General features: G+C 44.1%; 1 protein-coding gene across 3 annotated transcripts; it reads right to left on the bottom strand.

Moving 5' to 3' along the window:
• Nucleotides 1-398: 398 nt before the first annotated feature.
• LOC109895926 (RILP-like protein 1) lies at nucleotides 399-27,393 on the bottom strand. Of its 3 annotated transcripts, XM_020490038.2 has the most exons (8): nucleotides 26,894-27,392; nucleotides 21,907-22,054; nucleotides 9,824-9,942; nucleotides 9,327-9,602; nucleotides 8,781-9,061; nucleotides 5,069-5,167; nucleotides 2,082-2,169; nucleotides 399-1,452 (listed from the first exon to the last, which is right to left on the bottom strand). In XM_020490038.2, exons 1-8 carry the CDS (start codon nucleotides 27,179-27,181, stop codon nucleotides 1,447-1,449), a joined length of 1,305 nt encoding a protein of 434 aa, XP_020345627.1. In that variant the 5' UTR covers nucleotides 27,182-27,392; the 3' UTR covers nucleotides 399-1,446. The 3 variants fall into 3 exon arrangements, with proteins under 3 accessions (XP_020345627.1, XP_020345628.1, XP_031685894.1); XM_020490039.2 differs by lacking the exon at nucleotides 2,082-2,169; XM_031830034.1 differs by lacking the exon at nucleotides 399-1,452 and having other exon boundaries at nucleotides 2,076-2,169; nucleotides 26,894-27,393.
• Between the last annotated feature and the right edge of the window lie 225 nt (nucleotides 27,394-27,618).

Genomic DNA, 27,618 nt, shown 5'->3' on the forward strand with positions numbered 1-27,618 from the left:
ATTTCCCCTGTATTTTCAACACTATACTGTGAATTTCGAAATTGGATTGACATTCCGTCAACCCGGGGGGCTTTGAGGGTCTCAAAGTTTGCATTTGCACCTGAAAAATCAGGGATAAAACTATCAAATTGAACAAGGCCAAAATATCTCACATTTTAATGCAAGAACTGACAGGCATTAAAACATGTGTAACTCTGTGTTGTTGTCTGTTCACACTGCTATGCTTTATCTTGGCCAGGTCGCAGTTGTAAATGAGAACTTGTTCTCAACTAGCCTACCTGGTTAAATAAAGGTGAAATAAAAAAATAAAATAAAAATTGTGCCATTTCATATTTTTAGGTGTCTACAATTAATATTGAGCATACATTGAAAACAGGTGAACATATTCACATCACAGATAGTCAACAATATGCCAGCTTTTTATTTAGACACTAGGAAACTCAAGTGCAGCATAGTCAAAATACAATCTTAACATAAATACAATTTAAATATGGCCGATAGTTATATCACGTCAAAATGCCTTCAATATATTTTGTCTTACTTGGGGCCTCAGACTTGGTATAAGTTTGCTTTTATAGTTAAAATAAACATGTGAGCAATCTCTGAAGTTACACTAATACTTATTGCTAGTATAAAGCACCATAGTCTGCATAACTAAAGATGAATTCAAAAGGCACAGGATCTCTCTCAGATTGCACATTATTCTCTCCTGAATCCATCTCTCCATTGTCCCCACAAGACAACTTTGTCCTGACAATCCCTCTTGGCATGAAGCTCTTCATGTTTTTACTTGGAGACCACCAGCATGGGACATTATACACTCAGTGTACAAAACATTAGGAACACCTTCCTAATATTGAGTTGTACCCCCTTATTGCCCTCTGAATAGCTTCAATGGACTGCAGGGTGTCAAGCATTCACAGGGATTTTGCCCATGTTGACTCCAGTGCTTCCCACAGTTGTAAAGTTGGCTGGATGTTCTTTGGGGCAGTGGACCATTCTTGATACACACAGGAAACTGTTGAGCATGGTAAAACCCAGCAGCGTTGCAGTTCTTGACACACTCAAAATGATGCGCCTGACACCAACTACCCTACCCCGTTCAAAAGGCAAATAAATATTTTGTCTTGCCAATTCACCCTCTGAATGGCACACATACACAATTCATGTCTCAATTGTCTCAAGGCTTAAAAATCCTTCTTTAACGTGTCTCCTCCCCTTCATCTACACTGATTGAAGTGGATTTAACAGGTGACATCAATAAGGGATTATAGATTTCAATTGGATTCACCTGGTCAGTCTATGTCATGAAAGAGCAGGTGTTCCTAATGTTTTGTGCATTCAGTGTAGGTCCCTGGTTATGGATGCTTCAGTGCCTCCTGAGCCTGCTCTGCGTGCAAATAACAAATCACTTCCTCTGGTTGCCTCTTTTCTCCAGAGAAGATGCTAAACCTGGATAGGTACAATGAGAGAAATTAAGAATTAAGGTTACACCATGCAAAAAAAACACACACACAAAAAAAACTAGCCATGACAATACTACTACTAAAATACATAAATAAAATACATTGGTTACACTTCAGATTATTCATGAAGAGTGAGTGAGAACATTGAGTTCTCAGAGTGAGGACAAAAGCAGAATGAGAGCATGCATGAGGAAAAGTGCTAAACAAAAGGTTGGGGAAGTGCATAAGCTTTGCCCTGTCAGAGGGTAACATAGTTAGTCACTCCACTTTATTCAGCAAATGAAGAGCTGTCAACCGTGAATATCCATGCTATGAAAAAATCCTAACTCAGACAACATGCATATGTGGATTTGTACATGTAATAGTGAGTTGCTGGATTAGTATATTGGCAAAAGAGGTGACCATTTTTAATGATTGTGGCATCTTCTATGATGAGCTGGTTCAAGGTCTACACATGATCAGCCAATAAGAATACTCCCACATCATGCACACATGATCACAAGGAAGTATTGCATTTGAGATGACAGGCGTGGAGGGGCTTTGGCACAGTGACGGTGCTTGGCTCACCAACAATGACATCACAAAAAGAGATGAAATAAATGTAAAAGTTCATACACAGGACATAAGTCGTCTGATCGGCTGTAACGTTGGATCGTCTGCAATCAACCCTGCTGCTACCATCGGCATTACTGCAGTGAATATCCTGTCCAAAGAAGTACAGATGAAGAGACATAAGCGGGGAAAAAAGTAGTCCGAGTTTTGGTGCAAAGTGACTTCTTTGCAGCACCCAGGTTGGCAAAGGAGGCAAGCCACATCTAGACGAAGTAAGCTACTTAAATAATTAATAATACACAATTTATTTATGGGTGGTCATTTTTCTTCTCTTCACACTTATTTGTAAATGACCTTTAAAAAAAATATTATGGCAGTTGAAAAAAAGTCACAGAATGGTGCAGAAACTTTATCCGTTCAACCTGGTCCTTCTACAAATATAACATTCCCAAACAAGCATTGTGGAAATTAATTTGTCATTATTTGTTTTAGTGCTCACGCAAGCATATTGGTCAGTGACATACATATATAAAGTTAGGTTTCCATCCAATTGGCGACAGATTGTCATGCTTATATTCTAAAATCCGCATAAAAACAATTTTCCCACCAGACATGTATTTCCATCAAATGTACTTGTTGGTGATAAAAGTATTTACGCGACGATGTAGTGCACATAAATACCTTTTGCGTTTAAATTCCCATGTACCGAATCAAAAATAAAAGTTAAATGGGTTTCCATCGCATTTTCAACTGTACTGATGGATTCTCAAACAAAAATGTGTTATTTCGCGAGTCTGTGTATACTCTGGTATTGGCACGTGCGCTCTAGCCAACAGCTCGCAGATAGTGATCGTATTTCCTACATGAGGAGATTATCATGGACAAAAGAACAAGATTTGACAAAAGGCAGCCAAGCATCGATGATCATGTCACCAGAGTAAGACCCTCAATATTTATTGTAAAGGAGCATCAAGCTCATCACCTTGAACTTTCACTACCCTGTGAAGTTCATAATAATTTAATAACTCATCTGTATCCTAATAAACGGACTGCTCATAGTGGGAGGACCACACGTCATCGCTTGACTCCAAGTTTACTTTGATATGATAGTTATTATACCAATATTGGCGCATAAAAGCGATTCCACCGACATTTCTCCCATAATACATTTTACCGACACAAAAAGATCCCACCTTGTCTATTGTATTTTGTTTTGTCGAGATTTTGGAAGTTTACCGACAATTTGTGACCATCAGGCCTGTCATAAACATTTTTTACATGTACTTCACTTGAATTAAAAAGGTTGGATCAAAACCTGGTTAATAGCTAGGTTTCCACCCAATTAGAAATATTTGTATGTGAATATTCTAGAGTCTGCATAAAGATAATATGCACATTTTCCCAACAGTGGTGTTTCCACCAAACTAACTTGAGGATAAAAATAAGTGTGTATTTTCATGTACCGAATACAAATCTAAAGTTCAATATGTTTCCATCGTCTACCGATAGTTTTGTCACAAAAACTGTTGTGTTAAATTGCAAATGTTCCTACTCTGGTCTTGGCAGTGCATTCTAGCCAACAGCTCACAGATATAGTGCAGGTAGGCTTGTCTACATGATGAGATTATTATGGATAAGAGCAAGAATATTCTTATGAACCGTTTTTTTCTGGGTGATTTGTGTTGTTTTATTTGTGCTTGCCATGACTGTGTGTTTGTATTCTAATGTGTGTGTATATATTTACACAATATATACAAAAGTATTTTGATACTAGAGGTCGACCATTCTGATTTTTCAACGCAGATAGCGATACCGATTATTGGAGGACAACAAGGCAGATTTTTAAAAATGTATTTGTAATAATGACAATTACAATAATAAGTGAACACCTATTTCTACTTAATATAATACATCAATAAAAATCAATTTAGCCTCAAATAATGAAACATGTTCTATTTGGTTTAAATAATTCTAAAACACAGTGTTGGAGAAGAAAGTAAAAGTGCAATATGTGCCATGTAAAAAAGCTAACGTTTAAGTTCCTTGCTCAGAACATGAGAACATATGAAAGCTGATGGTTCCTTTTAACATGAGTCTTCAATATTCCCAGGTAAGAAGTTTTAAATAATCTGTCCTCGGTTGCAACACTCACTACAGAGTTCCAAACTGCCTCTGGAAGCAACATCAGCAAAATAACTGAGTCGGGAGCTTCCTGAAATGGGTTTCCATGGCCGGACACAAGTCTAAGAACACCATGCGCAATGCCAAGTGTCGGCTGGAGTGGTGTAAAGCTTGACACCATTGAACTATGGAGCAGTGGAAACGCATTCTCAGGAGTGATGAATCACGGTTCACGATGAGAGGAGAACACTACCTGCCCCAATGCATAGTGTCAACTGTACATTTTTGTGCTTTTGGTCATGTAGTGTGTATATTTTGTGTTTAATGTGTATTTTATATTGTATTATACAGGGTACATTTGGAAAATAGACCTAGGTCTCAATATGTCTTCCCTGTCAAAATAAAGGTTAAATAAAAATATCAAAAAATGGTCAAAAACGGTAGTCAAGCATCAATCATGTCACCAGAATAAGAACCTCGATATTTACTGGAAAGGAGCATCAAGATCACCTTGCACTTTCACCACCCTGTGAAGTTAATCTTAATTTATTTAATCTGTATCCTAATAAACTGCCTGGTTTCTCGAGTCGTAGTGGGAGGACCATAAAGGCATTTCCAACGCCATTTCTTGCATGATTAATTTTACAGACACAAAAAGATCCCACTATTTTGAAAGAAACAAATTATTTGTCCACATTACCGTTATTTTTTATGACCGAAAAGTCCTGTTTCAATCACAGCTGTCATGATGACCTTACTTGCATAAAAACTAGATGGAAACGTGGTTAGTGACAACCTTGTTTGAAAATGTCAGAGATTGTGATAGGCTGTGCACCTATATGTGTGTGGCCTGAGCACATACCATCAAGAGAGATGGAGTGGGGTGGCTGAGGAGTTTTGGCGTAGGTCTAGTGGGCCTCAGTACTTACAGACGTTTGATCCCTGAGTCAGGCTGTTCAGTGGCTGCAGGCTGTGACTGAAGTGATGGATCCAAGTTGATGCCGTATATCTCATTCTCCAACTCCTCACTGAGGCAGGGAGAAGGGATTAATTTAAAGAATGTGGACTTGTATTATGAACAAATGCAAAAAATGAAAAGGATAAAGTGGGATGCAACATCATTAGTAAATATACAGTTGAAGTCAGAGGTTTACATACACCTTAGCCAAATACATTTAAACTCAGTTTTTTACAATTCCTGACATTTAATTACTGTAAAGATTCTCTGTCTTAGGTCAGTTAGGATCACCACTTTATTTTAAGAATGTGAAATGTCAGAATAATAGTAGAGAGAATGATTTATTTCAGTTTTTATTTCTTTCATCACATTCCCAGTGGGTCAGAAGTTTACATACACTCAATTCGTATTTGGTAGCATTGCCTTTAAATTGTTTAACTTGGGTCAAATGTTTTGGGTAGCCTTCCACAAGCTTCCCACAATAAGTTGGGTGAATTTTGGCCCATTCCTCCTGACAGAGCTGGTGTAACTGAGTCAGGTTTGTAGGCCTCCTTGCTCGCAAACGCTTTTTCATTTCTGCCCACAAATTTTCTATGGGATTGAGGTCAGGGCTTTGTGATGGCCACTCCAATACCTTGATTTTGTTGTCCTTAAGCCATTTTGCCACAACTTTGGAAGTATGCCTGGGGTCATTGTCCATTTGCAAGACCGATTTGCGACCAAGCTTTAACTTCCTGACTAACATCTTGAGAAGTTGCTTCAATATATCCAATTACATTTTCTGTCCTCATGATGCCATCTATTTTGTAAAGGGCACCCGTCCCTCCTGCAGCAAAGCACCACCACAACATGATGCTGCCACCCCCGTGCTTCACGGTTGGGATGGTGTTCTTCGGCTTGCAAGCCTCCCCCTTTTTCCTCCAAACATAACGATGGTCATTATGGCCAAACATTTCTATTTTTGTTTCATCAGACCAGAGAACATTTCTCCAAAAAGCACGATCTTTGTCCCCATGTGCAGTTGCAAACCAGAGTCTGGCTTTTTTTATGGTGGTTTTGGAGCAGTGGCTTCTTCCTTGCTGAGCGGCCTTTCAGGTTATGTCGATATAGGACTTGTTTTACTGTGGATATAGATACTTTTGTTATATCCTTCCTGTTTGGCCCTGTCCGGGGGTGTCCTCGGATGGGGCCACAGTGTCTCCTGACCCCTCCTGTCTCAGCCTCCAGTATTTATGCTGCAGTAGTTTATGTGTCGGGGGGCTGGGGTCAGTTTGTTATATCTGGAGTACTTCTCCTGTCCTATTCGGTGTCCTGTGTGAATCTAAGTGTGCGTTCTCTAATTCTCTCCTTCTCTCTTTCTTTCTCTCTCTCGGAGGACCTGAGCCCTAGGACCATGCCCCAGGACTACCTGACATGATGACTCCTTGCTGTCCCCAGTCCACCTGGCCATGCTGCTGTTCCAGTTTCAACTGACCTGAGCCCTAGGACCATGCCCCAGGACTACCTGACATGATGACTCCTTGCTGTCCCCAGTCTACCTGGCCATGCTGCTGCTCCAGTTTCAACTTCCACCTGACTGTGCTGCTGCTCTAGTTTCAACTGTTCTGCCTTATTATTATTCGACCATGCTGGTCATTTATGAACATTGAACATCTTGACCATGTTCTGTTATAATCTCCACCCGGCACAGCCAGAAGAGGACTGGCCACCCCACATAGCCTGGTTCCTCTCTAGGTTTCTTCCTAGGTATTGGCCTTTCTAGGGAGTTTTTCCTAGCCACCGTGCTTCTCCACCTGCATTGCTTGCTGTTTGGGGTTTTAGGCTGGGTTTCTGTACAGCACTTTGAGATATCAGCTGATGTACGAAGGGCTATATAAAAAAAAAAAGATTTGATTTGATTTGATTTTGTACCCGTTTCCTCCAGCATCTTCACACGGTCCTTTGCTGTTGTTCTGGGATTGATTTGCACTTTTCGCACCAAAGTACGTTGATCTCTAGGAGACAGAACGCGGCTCCTTCCTGAGCGGTATGATGGCTGTATGGTCCCATGGTGTTTACAGGCACCGAGTTTGAAGGTTGGCCTTGAAATACATCCACAGGTACGCCTCCAATTGAGTCATATGATGTCAATCAGAAGCTTCTAAAGCCATGACAACATTTTCTGTAATTTTCCAAGCTGTTTAAAGGCACAGTCAACTTAGTGTATGTAAACTTCTGACCCACTGGAATTGTGATACAGTGAATTATAAGTGAAATAGTCTGTCTGTAAACAATTGTTGAAAAAATGACTTGTGTCATGCACAAAGTAGATGTCCTAACCGACTTGCCAAAACTATAGTTTGTTAACAAGAAATTTGTGGAGTGGTTGAAACTTCCGACTTCAACTGTACATGTGCACTGAACAAAAATATAAATGCGACATGTAAAGTGTTGTTACCATGTTTCATGAGCTGAAATAAAAGGTCCCAGAAATGTTCCATATGCACAATAAGCTTTTTTCTCTCAAATGTTGTGCACAAATTTGTTTACATTCCGGTTAGTGAGCATTTATCCTTTGCCAAGATAATCCATCCACCTGACAGGTGTGGCATATCAAGAAGCTGATTAAACAGAATAACCATTACACAGGTGCACCACTGCACCTTGTGCTGGGGACAATAAAAAGCCACTTTAAATTGTGCAGTTTTGTCACATAACACAATGCCACAGATGTCTCAAGTTCAGGGATTGTGCAATTGGCATGCTGACTTTAGGAATGTTGCCAGATAATTCAATGTTAATTTCTCTACCATAAGCCAACTCCAACGTCATTTTAAAGAATTTGGCAGTACGTCCAACCAGCCTCACAACCGCAAATCACATGTTTGGTATCGTGTTGGCGAGCAGATTGCCGATGTCAAAGTTGTGAACAGAGTGCTCCATGGTGGCGGGGGGGTTATGGTTTGGGCAGGCATAAACGTTGGACAATGAACACAATTGCATTTAATCGATTGGCAATTTCAATCAACAGAGATACCGTGACGAGATACTGAGGCCCATTGTCGTACCATTCATCTACTGCCATCACCTCATGTTTCAGCATGATCGTGCATGGCCCTATGTTGCAAGGACTTGTACACAATTCCTGGAAGCTGAAAATGATCCAGTTCTTCCATGGCCTGCATACTCAGACTGTCACCCGTTGAGCGTGTTTGGGATGCTCTGGATCGACGTGTACGACAGCATGTTCCAGGTCCGGCCAATATCCAGCAACTTCGCACAGCCATTGAGGAGGAGTGGGACAACTGTTCACAATCAACAGCCTGCTCAAATCAATGCGAAGGAGATCACACTGCATGAGGCAAATGGCAGTCACATCAGATAGTGACTGGTTTTCTGATCCACGCCCCTACCTTTTTTTAAAGGTATCTGTATTCCCAGTCATGTGAAATCCATAGATTAGGGTCTAATTTATTTATTTCAATTGACTGATTTCCTTATATGAACCGTAACTCAGTAAAATCTTTGAAATTATTGCATGTTGCGCTTATATTTTTGTTCAGTATAGTAATAACATAAGATTCAGTTGAAGGGGTATTAAAAAGTGATGATATATCCCTAGTCCCTCAACTCCAGGTAATTCTTTTTTTTAAATGTTTTTATTCACTTTGTTTTTTCACACAGCAGATGTCATATCATGTAACCTTTTGTAATAGATGAGCTCCTCTCTCAGCATGAACACTTGAGCTTTGAGTTCGTTCCTCTCCTTCAGGACGTCCCGTAGCTCCTCGAGGGTGAATTGGGGCCTGTCGGACTCCTTCTGGTCCAGGACATCAGGTTCCTCCTCCTGGTCCTTGTCACACAGCGAGAGGGCAGGAGGGCTCTCTTCTGACTCAAAGCACTGTGCCAGGAATTCATGGTCACTTCTGCATTCCGCCCAAAAAGAATTGTGTACGATGGAGGCTGCTGATGCTAGTACCAAGGACTGGATTTGGGAAATAGCACGGTCACTTACAGTGCTATGACAGGCTTTGTGAGCAGTGGCAATGATACTCAATGGCTAATCTACAAGGTTGACTGACCCTCCTTGGGTGGATGTCATGTTATTGTGTTCTTGTCAATAGGGAACTTAAAACCCTGTAATTTGGGTATAATCTTAACTCTATAAGGTGAATCGTACAGATATGTAATGGTGTCTTAAAGAGAAATGTAATGGACTTGATCAGGTAGGGGGTTGTAGCTGTGGTTACCTTGGCTGATACTGGTGTAAGCACTGTCATCACAGACTTTGAGGGGGATGGTTCCTCCTCGGCTGACCTCTTCATGTCCAGCTCCCACTCTTTGCGCTCCTCCTTCAGCCTTGCCACCTCCCGACGCAGGGCCCCGAGCTCCTGCTGGCGCGCCTGGGACATAGCCTCCAGCTCAGCCTTCTGTTGGATCACTGCCTTGCCCTGAGCCTCTACCACACTGATCCTGTGTCGCAGGTCCAGGTTGATCTTCATCAGACGGTGCTGCTGCAGCTGAAGCTATAAGGGGAGGAAGGAGTCCGTTTAATCCTACCCATTTATCTGTAATGAACTGATGGAAACAGTGTCCAGATTGTTGGTGGAAGTAGTTGTCCTCCTCAGGCAAGACGAGACATCTATGTGCTGAAGCATTAGGCTATAGACAGTAGGAAGCCTAGGAGGGATTGTTATGTAGTTCAGGGAGTGTGGAATGCTTCTAGATGAAAAGAGACAAGCCTCACCGCCTCCAGGTCCTCGTTCTTGAGGTTCAGCTCATGGTCCTTATCCCGGATCTCATCCCTCTGTTTGTCTACCACCTCCTTTAGCTTCTTCATCACCTGAAACTCTCTCTCTGACACACCTGTCCAAGATATACACACATACAGCCCACACAGCCATTAACACATAAACATACACTACCTTTCAGAAGTTTGAAATGTCCTTGCTTTTGAAAGAAAAACACATTTCTGTCCAATAAAATAACATCAAATTGATCAGAAATACAGTGTAGACATGGTTAATGAAATTTTGAAATGACTATTTAATGAAAATGTGAAATTACCATTGTAGCTGGAAACTGCAGATTTTTAATAGAATACCTACATGGGGTACATAGGCCCATTATCAGCAACCATCACTTCTGTGTTCCAATGGCACGTTGTGTTAGCTAATCCAAGTTTATCATTTTAAAAGGCAAATTGATCATTAGAAAACCCTTTTGCAGTTATGTTAGCACAGCTGAAAACTGTTGTTCTAATTAAAGAAGCAATAAAACTGGCCTTCTTTAGACTAGTTGAGCATCAGCATTTGTGGGTTCGATTACAGGCTCAAAATGGCCAGAAACAAATAACTTTCTTCTGAAACTCATCAGTCTGTTCCTGTTCTGAGAAATTAAGGCTATTCCATGCGAGAAATTGCCAAGAAACTGAAGATCTTGTACAACGTTGGGTACTACTCCCTTCACAGAACATAGCAAACGGGCTGTAACTAGAATAGAAAGAGGATTGGGAGGCCCCGGTGCACAACTAAGCAAGGGGACAAGTACATTAGTGTCTAGTTTGAGAAAGAGACGCCTCAAGTCCTCAACTGGCAGCTTCATTAAATAGTACCAGCAAAACAGGTCAACAATGAAGAGGTGACTCCGGGATGCTGACCTTCTAGGCAGAGTTCCTCTGTCCAGTGTCTGTGTTCTTTTGCCCATCTTAATCTTTTATTTTTATTGACCAGTCTGAGAAATGGCTGTTTCTTTGCAACTCTGTCTAGAAGGCCAGCATCCCAGGGTTGCTTCTTCACTATTTATTGTCACGTCTGCTCCTCCCCTCCGATGTCGCTAGAGTACTAAATCAAATCAAAATCAAATCAAAAGTATTTGTCACATACACATGGTTAGCAGATGTTAATGCGAGTGTAGCGAAATGCTTGTGCTTCTAGTTCCGACAATGCAGTAATAACCAACGAGTAATCTAACCTAACAATTCCAAAACTACTACCTTATACACACAAGTGTAAAGGGATAAAGAATATGTACATAAAGATATATGAATGAGTGATGGTACAGAACGGCATAGGCAAGATGCAGTAGATGGTATCGAGTACAGTATATACATATGAGATGAGTAATGTAGGGTATGTAAACAAAGTGGCATAGTTTAAAGTGGCTAGTGATACATGTATTACATAAAGATGCAGTAGATGATAGAGTACAGTATATACATATACATGAGTAATGTAGGGTATGTAAACATTATATTAAGTAGCATTGTTTAAAGTGGCTAGTGATATATTTTACATCAATTTCCATCAATTCCCATTATTAAAGTGGCTGGAGTTCTGATGGCCTTGAGATAGAAGCTGTTTTTCAGTCTCTCGTTCCCCGCTTTGATGCACCTGTACTGACCTCGCCTTCTGGATGATAGCGGGTGAACAGGCAGTGGCTCGGGTGGTTGTTGTCCTTGATGATCTTTATGGCCTTCCTGTGACATCGGTGGTGTAGGTGTCCTGGAGGGCAGGTAGTTTGCCCCCGGTGATGCGTTGTGCAGACCTCACTACTCTCTGGAGCGCCTTACGGTTGTGGGCGGAGCAGTTGCCGTACCAGGCGGTGATACAGCCCCACAGGATGCTCTCAATTGTGCAGCTGTAGAAGTTTGCGAGTGGTGACAAGCCAAATTTCTTCAGCCTCCTGAGGTTGAAGAGGCACTGCTGCGCCTTCTTCACAACGCTGTCTGTGTAGGTGGACCAATTCAGTCTGTCTGTGATATGTACGCCGAGGAACTTAAAACTTACTACCATCTCCACTACTGTCCCATCGATGTGGATAGGGGGGTGCTCCCTCTGCTGTTTCCTGAAGTCCATAATCATCTCCTTAGTTTTGTTGACGTTGAGTGTGAGGTTATTTTCCTGACACCACACTCCGAGGGCCCTCACCTCCTCCCTGTAGGCCGTCTCGTCGTTGTTGGTAATCAAGCCTACCACTGTAGTGTCGTCCGCAAACTTGATGATTGAGTTGGAGGTGTGCATGGCCACGCAGTCGTGGGTGAACAGGGAGTACAGGAGTGGGCTCAGAACGCACCCTTGTGGGGCCCCAGTGTTGAGGATCAGCGGGGTGGAGATGTTACCTACCCTCACCACCTGGGGGCAGCCCGGCGGGGTCGAGACCCAGGGTCTCGAGCTTGGAGGGTACTATGGTGTTAAATGCTGAGCTGTAGTCGATGAACAGCATTCTCACGTAGGTATTCCTCTTGTCCAGATGGATTAGGGCAGTGTGCAGTGTGGTTGAGATTGCATCGTCTGAGGACCTATTTGGGCGGTAAGCAAATTGGAGTGGGTCTAGCGTGTCAGGTAGGGTGGAGGTGATATGGTCCTTGACTAGTCTCTCAAAGCACTTCATGATGACGGAAGTGAGTGCTACGGGGCGGTAGTCTTTGGTGCTTTGGTTGCGGTCCGTGTCAGTGGCACTGTATTGTCCTCAAAGCGGGCAAAAAAGTTAGTCTGCCTGGGAGCAAGACCGTGACAAGGTCCGTGACGAGGCTGGTTTTCTTTTTGTAATCTGTGATTGACTGTTAGACCCTGCCACATACCTCGTGTCTGAGCCGTTGAATTGCGACTCTACTTTGTCTCTATACTGACGCCTAGCTTGTTTGATTGCCTTGCGGAGGGAATAGCTACACTGTTTATATTCGGTCATGTTTCCGGTCACCTTGCCCTGGTTAAAAGCAGTGGTTCGCGCTTTCAGTTTCACGCGAATGCTGCCATCAATCCACGGTTTCTGGTTTGGGAATGTTTTAATCGTTGCTATGGGAACAACATCTTCAATGCACTTTCTAATGAACTGGCTCACCGAATCAGCGTATTCGTCAATGTTGGACGCAGTGCGGAACATATCCCAGTCCACGTGATGGAAGCAGTCTTGGAGCGTGGAATCAGATTGGTCGGACCAGCGTTGAACAGACCTGAGCGCGGGAGCTTCTTGTTTTAGCTTCTGTCTGTAGGCAGGGAGCAACAAAATGGAGTCGTGGTCAGCTTTTCCGAAAGGAGGGCGGGGGAGGGCCTTATATGCGTCGCGGAAGTTAGAATAGCAATGATCCAAGGTTTTACCAGCCCTGGTTGCGCAATCGATATGCTGATACAATTTAGGGAGTCTTGTTTTCAGATTAGCCTTGTTAAAATCCCCAGCTACAATGAATGCAGCCTCAGGATATGTGGTTTCCAGTTTGCAAAGAGTCAAATAAAGTTTGTTCAGAGGCATCGATGTGTCTGCTTGGGGGGGGAATATATATACGGCTGTGATTATAATCGAAGAGAATTCCCTTGGTAGATAATGTGGTCGACATTTTATTGTGAGGAATTCTAAATCAGGTGAACAGAAGGACTTGAGTTCCTGTATGTTGTTGTGACCACACCACATCTCGTTAACCATAAGGCATATGCCCCTGCCCCTCTTCTTACCAGAAAGATGTGTCGGCGCGATGCGTGAAGAAACCAGCTGGCTGCACCGATTCCGTTAGCGTCTCTCGAGTGAGCCATGTTTCCGTGAAGCAAAGAACGTTACAGTCTCTGATGTCCTTCTGAAATGCTACCTTTGCTCGGATTTCGTCAACCTTGTTGTCAAGAGACTGGACATTGGCGAGAAGTATACTAGGGAGTGGTGCGCGATGTGCCCGTCTCCGGAGCCTGACCAGAAGACCGCTTCGTTTCCCTCTTTTATGACATCTTTGTTTTGGGTCACAGGCTGGGATCCAGTCCGTTGTCCTGGGTGAAAGGCAGAACACAGGATCCGCTTCGGGAAAGTCATATTCCTGGTCGTACTGATGGTGAGTTGACGTTGCTCTTATATTCAGTACTTCTTCCCGACTGTATGTAATGAAACCTAAGATTACCTGGGGTACCAATGTAATAAATAACACGTAAAAAAAACTAAAAACTGCATAGTTTCCTAGGAACGCGAAGTGAGGCGGCCATCTCTGTCGGCGCCGGAAGTAACTAACCCCTGGGATTCATCATTACGCACACCTGTGATTCATTATGATTCAAACCTGGACTCCATTACCTATATAATTTCCTCCTCTTTATATGTCACTCTCCCAGGTTCACTCACCAGTTGGTATTGTTCTTGCGTTTTGGTCTCCTGCCCAACATCCCGGAGGAATATCAGGATCTAAGGGAGGTATTCTCCAAGACCCTCACCACCTGTCTCCTTCCTCATCACCCCTGGGACTATGCCATTGACCTGTTTTCCGGTGATACACCTCCGCGCAGACGCATTTACCCTCTCCCAGAGGCTGAGACCCAGGCCATGGAGGACTACATTCAAGAGGCGCTCCAACAGGGTTTCATCCGCAGGTCCACATCCCCTGCATCAGCTGGTTTCTTCTTCGTGGCCAAGAAAGAGGGTGGATTACATCCTTGTATCGATTACCGTGGACTCAATGACATCACCACAAAGTATCGTTACCCTCTTCCGCTGGTGCCGTCAGCCATCGAGCAGCTCCGCGTGGCCCTGTTCTTCACCAAACTGGACCTGTGGAGTGCCTACAATCTCATTCGCATCCGGGAGGGGATGAGTGGAAGACTGCGTTCAGCACGATGTCTGGTCACTACAATTACTTGGTTATGCCCTTTGGCTTAGCCAATGCTCCGTCAGTGTTCCAGGAATTTGTCAACGAGGTGTTCAGGGACATGCTCGAATGTCAGGTGTTTGTACATCGATGACATCCTGATCTTCTTGAACAACCTGGAGGATCAAATCAAATCAAATGTATTTATATAGCCCTTCGTACATCAGCTGATATCTCAAAGTGCTGTACAGAAACCCAGCCTAAAACCCCAAACAGCAAGCAATGCAGGTGTAGAAGCACGGTGGCTAGGAAAAACTCCCTAGAAAGGCCAATACCTAGGAAGAAACCTAGAGAGGAACCAGGCTATGTGGGGTGGCCAGTCCTCTTCTGGCTGTGCCGGGTGGAGATTATGACAGAACATGGCCAAGATGTTCAAATGTTCATAAATGACCAGCATGGTCGAATAATAATAAGGCAGAACAGTTGAAACTGGAGCAGCAGCACAGTCTGGTGGAAGTTGAAACTGGAGCAGCAGCATGGCCAGGTGGACTGGGGACAGCAAGGAGTCATCATGTCAGGTAGTCCTGGGGCATGGTCCTAGGGCTCAGGTCCTCCGAGAGAGAGAAAGAGAGAATTAGAGAGAGCATACTTAAATTCACACAGGACACCGAATAGGACAGGAGAAGTACTCCAGATATAACAAACTGACCCTAGCTCCCCGACACATAAACTACTGCAGCATAAATACTGGAGGCTGAGACAGGAGGGGTCAGGAGACACTGTGGCCCCATCCGAGGACACCCCCGGACAGGGCCAAACAGGAAGGATATAACCCCACCCACTTTGCCAAAGCACAGCCCCCACACCACTAGAGGGATATCTTCAACCACCAACTTACCATCCTGAGACAAGGCTGAGTATAGCCCACAAAGATCTCCGCCACGGCACAACCCAAGGGGGGGGCGCCAACCCAGACAGGATGACCACAACAGTGAATCAACCCACTCAGGTGACGCACCCCCTCCAGGGATGGCATGAGAGAGCCCCAGCAAGCCAGTGACTCAGCCCCTGTAATAGGGTTAGAGGCAGAGAATCCCAGTGGAAAGAGGGGAACCGGCCAGGCAGAGACAGCAAGGGCGGTTCGTTGCTCCAGAGCCTTTCCGTTCACCTTCCCACTCCTGGGCCAGACTACACTCAGTCACTCAACCCACTGAAGAGATCACATCACTCACGTTCGAGCAGTCCTGGAATGCCTCTTGGCTAACCACCTGTTCGTCAAGGCAGAGAAGTACCAATTTGGGCTACCAAATCAGCCTGCAGGGAGTGAGGATGGAGGACAAGAAGGTAGATGTGGTAAGGTCATGGCCAGTCCCAACCACTATCAAGGGGTTACAATGGTTTTTGGGGTTTGCCAACTTTTACTGCTGCTTCATCAGGAACTTCAGTGTCGTCGCCGCCCCTCTCTCCTCAAGGGTGGGCCTCGTAGGTTGGTTTGGTCTCCAGCAGCCGACAAGGCCTTTTGTCTCCTCAAGGGGCGTTTCACCTTCGCCCCCTTGCTAAAATACCCAGATCCCACCCAGATCCCATCAACCACCTTTTGTGGTTGAGGTAGATGCATCGGACGTGGGTGTGGGGGCAGTTTTGTCACAAAGACAGGGGGACCCACTAAAATTGTATCCTTGTGCTTCCTAATCCAATAAACTGTCCCCCGCAGAGAGGAATTACGACGTCGGCGATCGGGAGCTCGTGGCGGTGAAGTTGGCATTAGAGGAGTGGAGACACTGGCTGGAGGGTGCCAAGGAACCATTTGTCATTCTCACCAACCATCGGAACCTTGAGTACATACGCACAAACCAGGCGGGCCCTCTTCTTCACCAGATTCGACTTCACGCTGACCTATCGCCCAGGTTAAGAACATCAAGGACGATGCCCTGTCCCGTATCTACAATTCGGGAGAGACTCCTGGCCAGAAGGCACCCATAATCCCCTCCTCCAGAGTCGTGGGTCCAGTGGTTTGGGATGTAGATGTGGACATCCACCAGGCTCTAGAGAGTGAGCCCGCATCCCGGAATTGTCCTCCCGCACGCATCTACGTTCCCACAGGGATAAGGGATTGGCTGCTGACCTGGGCACACGCATCTACGTTCCCACAGGGATAAGGGATCGGCTAGTGACCTGGGCACACACGTCTACGTTCCCACAAGGATAAGGGATCGGCTGCTGACCTGGGCACACACATCTACGTTCCCACAGGGATAAGGGATTGGCTGCTGACCTGGGCACACACATCTGTCATCGCTGGACATCCAAATAGTTTCACACCATCCATTCCATCACTGAGAAATACTGGTGGCCCACCTTGGTGCAGGATGTTAGGCGGTATATCAACTCCTTTTCCGAGTGTGCTCAAACTAAGTCCCCCCGGAATGCTTCAACAGAGAAGCTCCTTCCACTTCCCGTGCCTCTGTGACCTTGGTCCCATCTATCCATTGACTTTGTTACTAATCTTCCCCTTCTGATGGTTTCACCACTATTCTGGTGGTAGTGGATAGATTCTCCAAGTCATGTCATTTAATATTTCTTCCCGGTCTTCCCACTGCTCTCCAGGTCGCTGAGGTACACGCATCTTCCAGAGGCACCTGGTAGCATGTAGGTCAAATGACACTTCAATGTATAAATCAGTCCCACTTATGGTGCATCACCTGACCAAGTCTTCCTACTGGATTTAGATGCAGCTGGAAATTCAGGTGTTCTTGCCACTGACATGGTGATCAGAGACCCGGTGTTGCCAGCAATGCTATACTTTCTGTAGTGTATGTTCTCCGGCTCTGTCTGTTACACACCAATAACACATCACCTCATATCTTCTGCACTCAAAACATATACCTTGTTATGAGGCATTTGAGTTTAATTGTAGGAGTGCACAATTAAATCACCCTAAATGACATTGACTTGTCAAGTTGCTAATCACTATGGCTACTGTCCTGAATATCATAAGTGGTCCTCTGTGGATTAGTAGAGCCACTATCCGAGTGGCTACTCCTGGCTAACATCTCTGTCCCAAAGCAAGAAACAGTTAGCCTGGAGCTAGCCTCGAGCTAGGCCCATCTCTCGGCTAGCCGAAGAGGTCCTTCGGCCAATTCTTGGGCTACAATACCTATTTTGCCAATTGGCCTGGACCCTTTTACTGCCGACACGGAGCCCGCCGATCCATCACAACTGGTATACAGACGAATCAACAAGCGAACATGTTACGATGTCGCTGAAGAACCATCTACTTGCCCCGGCCCACTTGCTTTTCTGAATGCTGTATCTGCTCGCCTAGCGTAGTAGTGACTACCAAACGCCACCCTGACTCACCTATTGCTGCTCTTTTGACCCTATGATTACTCAGCTACACAGCTGACGCTCCCTGGACTGTTTCAATAACACAGTACCTCATTTTGTTTACCTGTCGGCCCCAGCCTCAAACTCAGGTCCTGTATGTACCTAACTAACCCGCTCTGCCCATTCATCGACATTTACCTGTTGTTGTCTTAGCTCTCCTGATCAACCTGTGTTTGCTTTATGCCTCTCTCTAATACCAATATGCCTTGTCTACTGCTGTCTTGGCTAGATCTTACTGTTTTATTTCACTGTAGAGCCCTCAGGCCCGCTCAAAAAAGATGCAAAGATAGCTCTTTTGTCCCACCCCACACACATGCGGAGACCTCACCTGGCTTAACTGGTGCCTCCAGAGACAAAACTGCTCTCATCGTCACTCAACGCCAAGGTTTACCTCCACTGTACTCACATCCTACCATACCCTTGTCTGTACATTATGTCCTGAATCTATTCAACCATGCCCAGAAATCTGCTCCTTTTATCCTCTGTCCCCAACGCACTAGACGACCAGTTCTTAAAGCCTTTAGCCGTACCCTTTTCCCCACTCCTCCTCTGTTCCTCTGGTGATGTAGAGGTTAACCCAGGCCCTGTAGCCCCCAGTTCCACTCCTATTCCCCAGGCGCTATCTTTTGTTGACTTCTGTAACTGTAAAATAATTTGTTTCATGCATGTTAACATCAGAAGCCTCCTCCCTAAGTTTGATTTATTCACTGCTTTAGCACACTCTGCCAACCCTGATGTCCTAGCCGTGTTTGAATCCTGGCTTAGGAAGGCCACCAAAAAATCTGAAATTTCCATCCCCAACTACATCATTTTCCACCAAGTTAGAACTGCCAAAGGGGGTGGAGTTTCAATCTACTGCAGAGATAGCCTGAAGAGTTCTGTCATGCTATCCAGGTCTGTGCCCAAACAGTTCGAGCTTCTACTTTTAAAAATCCACCTTTCCAGAAATAAGTCTCTCACTGTTGTCTCCTGTTATAGACCCCCCTCAGCCCCCAGCTGTGCCCTAGACACCATATGTGAATTAATTGCCCCCCATTTATCTTCATAATTTGTACTGTTAGGTGACCTAAACTATGATATGCTTAACACCCCGGCCATCCTACAATCTAAGCTAGATGCCCTCAATCTCACACAAATGATCAAGGAACCTACCAGATACAACCCTAAATGTGTAAACACTGGCAACCTCATAGATATCATCCTGATCAACTTGCCCTCTAAATACACCTCTGCGGTCTTCATTGCCTGTGTCCGTAATGGGTCCGCGGTCAAACAACCACCCCTCATTACTGTCAAACGCTCCCTAAAACACTTCAGCGAGCAGGCCTTTCTAAATCGACCTGGCCCGGGTATCCTGGACGGATTTTGACCTCATTCCGTCTGTAGAGGATGCCTGGTTATTCTTTAAAAGTGCTTCTTCACCATCTTAAATAAGCATGCTCCGTTCAAACAATGTAAAACTAAGAACAAATATAGCCCTTGATTCACTCCACACTTGACTGCCCATGACCAGCACAAAAACATCCTGTGGCATACTGCATTAGCATCGAATAGCCCCCGCGATATGCAACTTTTCAGGGAAGTTAGGAACCAATGTACACAAGCAGCTAGGAAAGCAAAGGCTAGCTTTTTCAAACAGAAATTTGCATCCTGTAGCACAAACTCCAAAAGGTTCTGGGACACTGTAAAGTCCATGGAGAATAAGAGCACCTCCTCCCAGCTGCCCACTGCACTGAGGCTAGGAAACACTGTCACCACCGATAAATCTACGATAATCAAGAATTTCAATAATCATTTTTCTACGGCTGGCCATGCTTTCCACCTGGCTACCCCTACCCCGGTCAACAGCTCTGCACTCCCCACAGCAACTTGCCCAAGCCTCCCCATTTCTCCTTCACCCAAATCCAGATAGCTGATGTTCTGAAAGAGCTGCAAAATCTGGACCCCTACAAATCAGCTGGGCAAGACAATCTAGTCCCTCTCTTTCTAAAATGATCTGCCACAATTGTTGCAACCCCTATTACTAGCATGTTCAACCTCTGTTTCATATCGTCTGAGATCCCAAAAGATTGGAAAGCGGCCGCGGTCATCCCCTCTCTTCAAAGGGAGAGACACTCTAGATCCAAACTGTTACAGACCTATATCCATCCTGCCCTGCCTTTCTAAAGTCTTAGAATGCCAAATTAACAAAACAGATCACCGACCATTTCGAATCCCACCGTACCTTCTCCACTATGCAATCTGGTTTCCGAGCTGGTCATGGGTTCACCTCAGCCACGCTCAAGGTCCTAAACGACATCATAACCGCCATAGATAAAAGACAGTACTGTACTCTTGTCAATCAACGCAATCTTGGTTCACCAACTACTTCTCAGAGTTCAGTGTGTCAAATTGGAGGGCCTGTTATCTGGACCTCTGGCAGTCTCTATGGGGGTGCCACAAGGTTCAATTCTCAGGCCTACTATTTTCTCTGTATACATCAATGATGTCGCTCTTTCTGCTGGTGATTCTCTGATCCACCACTACGCAGACGACACCATTCTGTATACTTCTCGCCCTTCTTTGGACATTGTGGACATTCCAGACGAGCTTCAATGCCATACAACACTCCTTCCATGGCCTCCAACTGCTCTTAAATGCAAGTAAAACTAAATGCATGCGCTTCAACCGATCGCTGCTCGCACCCGTCTGCCCGTCCAGCATCACTACTCTGGGCGGATCTGACTTTGAATATGTGGACAACTACAAATACCTAGGTGTCTGGTTAGACTGTAAACTCTCCTTCCAGACTCACATTATGCATCTTCAATCCAAAATTAAATCTAGAATCGGCTCTTATTCTGCAACAAAGCATCCTTCACTCATGCTGCCAAGCATACCCTCGTAACACTGACTATCCTACCGATCCTTGACTTCGGCGATGTCATTTACAAAGTAGCCTCCAACACTCTACTCAGCAAATTGGATGTAGTCTATCACAGTGGCATCCATTTTGTCACCACAGCTCCATATACTACCCACCACTGCGACCTGTATGCTCTCGTTGGCTGGCCCTTGTTTCATATTCATTGCTAAACCCACTGGCTCCAGGTCATCTATAAGTCTTTGCTAGGTAAAGCCCTGCCTTTTGTCAGCTCACTGGTCACCATAGCAGCACCCACCCATAGCACGCGCTCCAGCAGGTATATCTCACTGGTCATCCCCAAAGCCAACTCCTCCTTTGGCCGCCTTTCCTTCCAGTTCTCTGCTGCCAATGACTGGAACGAATTGCAAAAATCACTGAAGCTGGAGACATACATCTCCCTCAGTAACTATCATTAGTGGTCAGAGCAGCTTACCGATCATTGCACCTGTACACAGCCCATCTGTAAATAGCCCACCCAACTACCTCATCCCCATATTGTTATTTTTTTTTTGTTGCTCCTTTGCACCCCAGGATCTCAACTTGCACATTCATCTCCTGCACATCTCTCACTCCAGTGTTTAATTGCTAAATTGTAATTATTTTGCCACTATGGCCTATTTATTGCCTTACCTCCTTAATCTTACTACATTTGCACACACTGTATATAGACTTTTCTATTGTGTTATTGACTGTACATTTGTTTATTCCATGTGTAACTCTGTGTTGTTGTTTGTGTCGCACTGATTTGCTTTATCTTGGCAAAGCAGTTAACCTACTGTTCCCCGGGCGCCTAAGACGTGGATGTCGATTAAGGCAGCCCCCAGCACCTCTCTGATTCAGAGGGTTAAATGCGGAAGACCCATTTCAGTTGAATGCATTCAGTTGTACAACTGACTAGGAGTCTCAGATTTGCTTAAAGAATAATACGAAATGCTCTGAGACCACGTTGCTGCTAAATACCACTCTGTGCTGCACATACCCTCCTGTCTCTGCAGGTCCTCAGTCACAGGTGAGTCTTTTAGGGACAGGCTCTTCCGAAGGCTCTTATTCTCCACCTGCAGTTGTGTGATCTGAGACAGCAGGTCTTGGGCCTCCCCTCTCCATACGTCTTCCACCAGCTCCAACTCCTGGGGGATGCATCAACCGCACGCACACACACACACACACAGTTGAAGTTGGTATTTTACATACACCTTAGCCAAATACATTTAAACTCAGTTATTCACAATTCCTGACATTTAATCCTAGTAAAAATTCCCTGTCTTAGTTAGGATCACTACTTTATTAAGAATGTGAAATGTCAGAATAACAGTAGAGTGTGATTTATTTCAGATTTGATTTCTTTCATCACATTCCCAGTGGGTCAGAGGTTTACATACACTCAATTAGTATTTGGTAGCATTGCCTTTAAAATGTTTAACTTGGGTCAATGTGTCGGGTAGCCTACCACAAGCTTCCCACAATAAATTGGGTGAATTTTGGTCCATTCCTCCTGACAGAGCTGGTGTATCTGAGTGTACCTGGGGTCATTGTCCATTTGGAAGACACATTTGCGACCAAGCTTTAACTTCCTGACTGATGTCTTGAGATGTTGCTTCAATATATCCACATCATTTTCCATCATGATGCCATCTATTTTGTGAAGTGCACCAGTCCCTCCTGCAGCAAAGCACCCCCACAACATGATGCTGCCACCCCCGTGCTTCACGGTTGGGATGGTGTTCTTCGGCTTGCAAGCCTCCCCCTTTTTGCTCCAAACATAACGATGGTCATTATGGCCAAACAGTTTTATTTGTTTCATCAGACCAGAGAACATTTCTCCAAAAAGTACGATCTTTGTCCCCATGTGCAGTTGCAAACGAGTCTGGCTTTTTTATGGCAGTTTTGGTGTAGTGGCTTCTTCCTTGCTGAGCGGCCTTTCAGGTTATGTCGATTATAGGACTCATTTTACTGTGGATATAGATACTTTTGTAACTGTTTCCTCCAGCATCTTCACAGGCTCCTTTGCTGTTGTTCTGGGATTGATTTGCACTTTTCGCACCTAAGTGCATTCGTCTCTAGGAGACAGAACGCATCTCCTTCCTGAGCGGTCCCATGGTGTTTATACTTACATACTATTGTTTGTACAGATGAACATGGTACCTTCAGGCATTTGGAAATTGCTCCCAAGGATGAACCAGACATGTGGAGGTCTACAATTATTTTCTGAGGTCTTTGCTGATTTCTTTTGATTTACCCATGATGTCAAGCAAAGAGGCACTGAGTTTGAAGGTAGGCCTTGAAATACATCCACAGCTACACCTCCAATTGACTCAAATGATGTCAATTAGCCTAACAGAAGCTTCTAAAGCCATGACGTAATTTTCTGGAATTTTCCAAGCTGTTTAAAGGCACAGTCAACTTAGTGTATGTAAACTTCTGACCCACTGGAATTGTGATACAGTGAATTATAAGTGAAATAATCTGTCTGTAAACAATTGTTGGAAAAATGACTTGTGTCATGCACAAAGTAGATGTCCTAATAACAGACTTGCCAAAACTATAGTTTGTTAACAAGAAATTTGTGGAGTGGTTGAAAAACGAGTTTTAATGACTCCAAGCTAAGTGTATGTAAACTTCTGACTTCAACTGTACATACATACACAAAGGTATAGCATCTTTAACCTTTTCATTCTGCATAATTGCACATAAAACAAAGGTGTCATTGATTGAAAGCCAAGCTAAAAAGACTGGTTGAAAAAGATGGTGGACAAATAGAGGTCTTACTCAGGTCGTTTACCATTGAAAAAAATTGTTAAACAGTTGTGGTCAACTTAAGTGGTGGCTCTCCCATAGACGCCAATGCGATAGCAGCTGGCTCTGGTCTACTTGTAAATAAACCAGACAAATCCAGGAGTTTCTTCGTGCAAGGAAACGATGCATCACCAAACAAGAGCATGGATTTCCAACAATTCATGGCCAGGCTAAATCAAATGGCGGACTACAACATGGTGGCTTATATGAATGAAAGGCTGATGACACAAGTAGCTCAACTATTCCAACAGCAGCAGCTACAACAGAGTGCTTCAACACCTGCACTGGAACGAGCCATGGGCGTTAATCCAGCAAGACAGAATGAGCTATCTGTAAATTATATGTCAGTTATCTTAGCATTCTCATATATGTTGCATGAAATAGGTGTGAATATCATGCATAAACTTAATTTCATGTTTTTTCTTTGTCATGGCTCAGGAAGTCTGCACAACGCCTGTGTACTGGGTCTCCTGGTCAGTCAGCTGAGATTAAGGTGCATAGATGAAGAGTGGAGCAGATTTTGAAGGTGAGTAGTCTCATAAAGACATAGATGGACTGACTGTAACATAATTCTACATCTTACAATTTTCTCAAGGATTTTGATGCATATAACCATTGCTAATACACCACTCTCCTTCCACCTCTCCTTCCAGTTCTCTGCTGCCAATGACTGGAACGAACTACAAATACCTCTGAAACTGGAAACACTCATCTTCCTCACTAGCTTTAAGCACCAGCTGTCAGAGCAGCTCACAGATCACTGCACCTGTACATAGCCCATCTATAATTTAGCCCAAACAACTACCTCTTTCCCTACTGTATTTATTTTATTTATTTTGCTCCTATGCACCCTATTATTTTTATTTCTACTTTGCACATTCTTCCACTGCAAATCTACCATTCCAGTGTTTTACTTGCTATATTGTATTTACTTTGCCACCATGGCCTTTTTTTTTGCCTTTACCTCCCTTATCTCACCTTATTTGCTCACATCGTATATAGACTTGTTTCTACTGTATGTTTGTTTTACTCCATGTGTAACTCTGTGTTGTTGTATGTGTCGAACTGCATTGCTTTATCTTGGCCATGTCACAATTGTAAATGAGAACTTGTTCTCAACTTGCCTACCTGGTTAATTAAAGGTGAAATATGTTTTTTTTTTTAAACACTGACTCCTCAGATGCAAGTTGAGACTGGTTCCACAGCTTTTAGTGAGTGCTTCTTCAGCTTTTTGCTGTTGTTGAAATTCCAGGGTTCAAGACTGTTTCTTTATTGAGTAGAATAACTTATTGTCTTCTGTAATTTCATAGGCTCTGGCCAGTCGGTCAAAAGAACTCTCTTCTAAAGAGAAGCAGCGATTTGCGGGGACAGCTGAAGACATGATGTCTGATGTGGAGACAGACCCAGATCTTTTCAAACTTCTCCACCCTGACACTCCCCTGAGTTTGAGGACCTGATTGCATCAGCAGACCGGAGAAGGGCCAAGCGTGCTTATGGGGACAAAAAATCTCCATCAGAATGAAAACCGGAGCAACAGTCCACGTCCACCGCAGCCCTACCCAAAACATCTGATTGTACAATAAACCATAATCAGCTGCAAATCAAATTCTATTTGCCACATGCGCCGAATACAACAGGTATTGCATCATCACCTTACAGTGAAATGCTTACTTACAAATCCTTAACTAACAATGCTTTAAATATGATTTTAGGGCCTTCCTCTGACACTGCCTGGTATAGAGGTCCTGGATGGCAGGAAGCTTGGCCCCAGTGATGTACTGGTCCATACATACTACCCTCTGTAGTGCACCTCAGCCCCCTCAGGAGGCTGAAAAGATTTGTCTCTGGCCCTCAGTTATACAGCTGCACCGTTGAGAGCATTTTTGACTGGCTGCATCACCGCTTGACAGGCAACTGCAAGGCACCCGACCACAAGGCGCTACAAAGGGTGGCGAGTATGGCCCAGTACTTTACTGGAGCCGAGCTCCCTGCCATCCAGGACCTCTATACCAGGTGGTGTTAGAGGAAAGCCCCAAAATAATTCTGACTGCAGCCACCCAAGCCATAGACTGTACTCTCTGCTACTGCACATAAAGTGGTACCAGTGCACCAAGACTAGAACCAACAGGACCCTGAACAGCTTCTAGCCCCAAGCCTTAAGTCTACTAAACAAGGCTGCTAAATAGCTAATCAAATGGCTACGCAGACTACCTGCAACTCTCTTGTTCTGACTCCATGCACACACTACAGATGCCCACACACACTTAACACGCACACACATGCATACTGACGCCACTCACACGCACAAGCTTTCAATTACCACATATACTGCTGCTGTTAATCTATCCTTTTGCCTTGTCACGTCACCCCTACTACATGTACATACTAGCTACCTCGTACCCCTGCACATCGACTTGATACTGGTACTCCCTATATATAGCCATGTTATTTTTACTCATTATTGTTATTCGTGTCACTATTTCTTTTTTTAACTCTGCATTTTTGGTAAAGGACCAGTAAGCATTTAACTGTTAGTCTACACCAGTTGTTTACGAAGTATGTGACAAATCAAACTTATTTTATTTGACCAGACTTTATGAACTCTTCTCAAAACTTTTTGCACCGACTCACCGTTACATAAACAAACACGAAACATTACCCCCTTATCTTTTATTCCCTTTATATCGTTTATGGTAATACATGTATTGATATTGTCTATTTGTTTTTTATAAATGTGTATTGCAGTGTTAGTGCTTGCAATTTATTCTGTGTATATTTTCTTTTTTACTTTTGTCTTATGTTGTACACTTTATGTATGGAGTCTGACAAGAGGGTGGGGGCTGTAACAACCTACAGTTAGTTCCCTTACCCAACTGTCGGTGGAGAAAAAAAGCTTTCCAGTGTTCAGATTAAACACCTACATTCTCCCGACTGGCATGGAAGTGGTTAGTCTTTAGAGTAGTAAGGATAATTAAGAGTCTGAAACCAGGGTATTTGGTGCAGTGTGGCTCCAGCATGTGTAAAACATTACTTACGTAACTTTTGTCAACATGCTCTTGCGCAATGTGACACCGAGTGTCAGAGAGCAGAGGAATGTCATGAAAAGCCCATACTTGGTGTAGTAGGCTACTCTTCGTGTTGCACACGTGAGCTAAATATTTCGGTAAACACACCTTTTGATGTAGCTGCTCTTTCTTCAATCTGTCATTCCGTTCCATTCGCAACCTGTCCAGCTCACGCCGTAGCTCCTCCGTCTCTGGGTTGATATTGTTTCGGGTGACCAGCACCTCTAGAACTTCCAGAACCCGGACCACTTTGGGCATCAGCCGCAGTGAAGCCTCGCATCCAAACTGATCGATAATGCGTTCAAACTCCTGTCCCACAACCGCGGCAATGTCATAGACGTCCATAACGGTTAACTCCGTAGCGTTTTTGTCCAGGGGTGTTCCGAAGTCTTCCATGTCTGTTTCTCCCCTCCGAAATCAACAAGGACAGTTATCTGACAGTTATTATTGTGTAACGTTTGTAGTACGATCTAGGCCTACTTCTTATAGCTATTATGTCCGATATTTTTCCAACTCTTTGAATGTAGGCCTAATTCTCAATTTCCAGATTCCCCAGAGTGCAATCCAATACCTATCACGAACTATGAACGTTCTGTGTAGCCCACTGCGCATGTCAAGTTATTCTTGGTTCTCCTGCTGAAGTGTACTTGTGTGATTGGCACTTTCAGGTCATTAAGTTTTTCTTCTTTCTATCCTCTCTGAATTAATCGTTCTTGTCCAATGTTAATATGAAAGTGAATAAAGACTTAACAAAAATATAAGCGCAACATGCAACAATTTCAAAGATTTTATTGAGTTACAGTTCATATAAGGAAATTAGTCAATTGAAATAA

Source organism: Oncorhynchus kisutch, linkage group LG8 (genome assembly GCF_002021735.2).
Source record: "Oncorhynchus kisutch isolate 150728-3 linkage group LG8, Okis_V2, whole genome shotgun sequence".
Classification (NCBI taxonomy): domain Eukaryota; kingdom Metazoa; phylum Chordata; class Actinopteri; order Salmoniformes; family Salmonidae; genus Oncorhynchus; species Oncorhynchus kisutch.

Coding starts and splice junctions, on each gene's coding strand:
- LOC109895926 (XM_020490039.2), bottom strand. CDS start 27,181: ATGGAAGACTTCGGAACACCCCTGGACAAAAACGCTACGGAGTTAACC. Junction 9,603..9,823: donor AGAACGAGGACCTGGAGGCG/GTGAGGCTTGTC, acceptor CTCCCCTTATAG/CTTCAGCTGCAGCAGCACCG. Junction 9,062..9,326: donor TTACACCAGTATCAGCCAAG/GTAACCACAGCT, acceptor TCCCAAATCCAG/TCCTTGGTACTAGCATCAGC.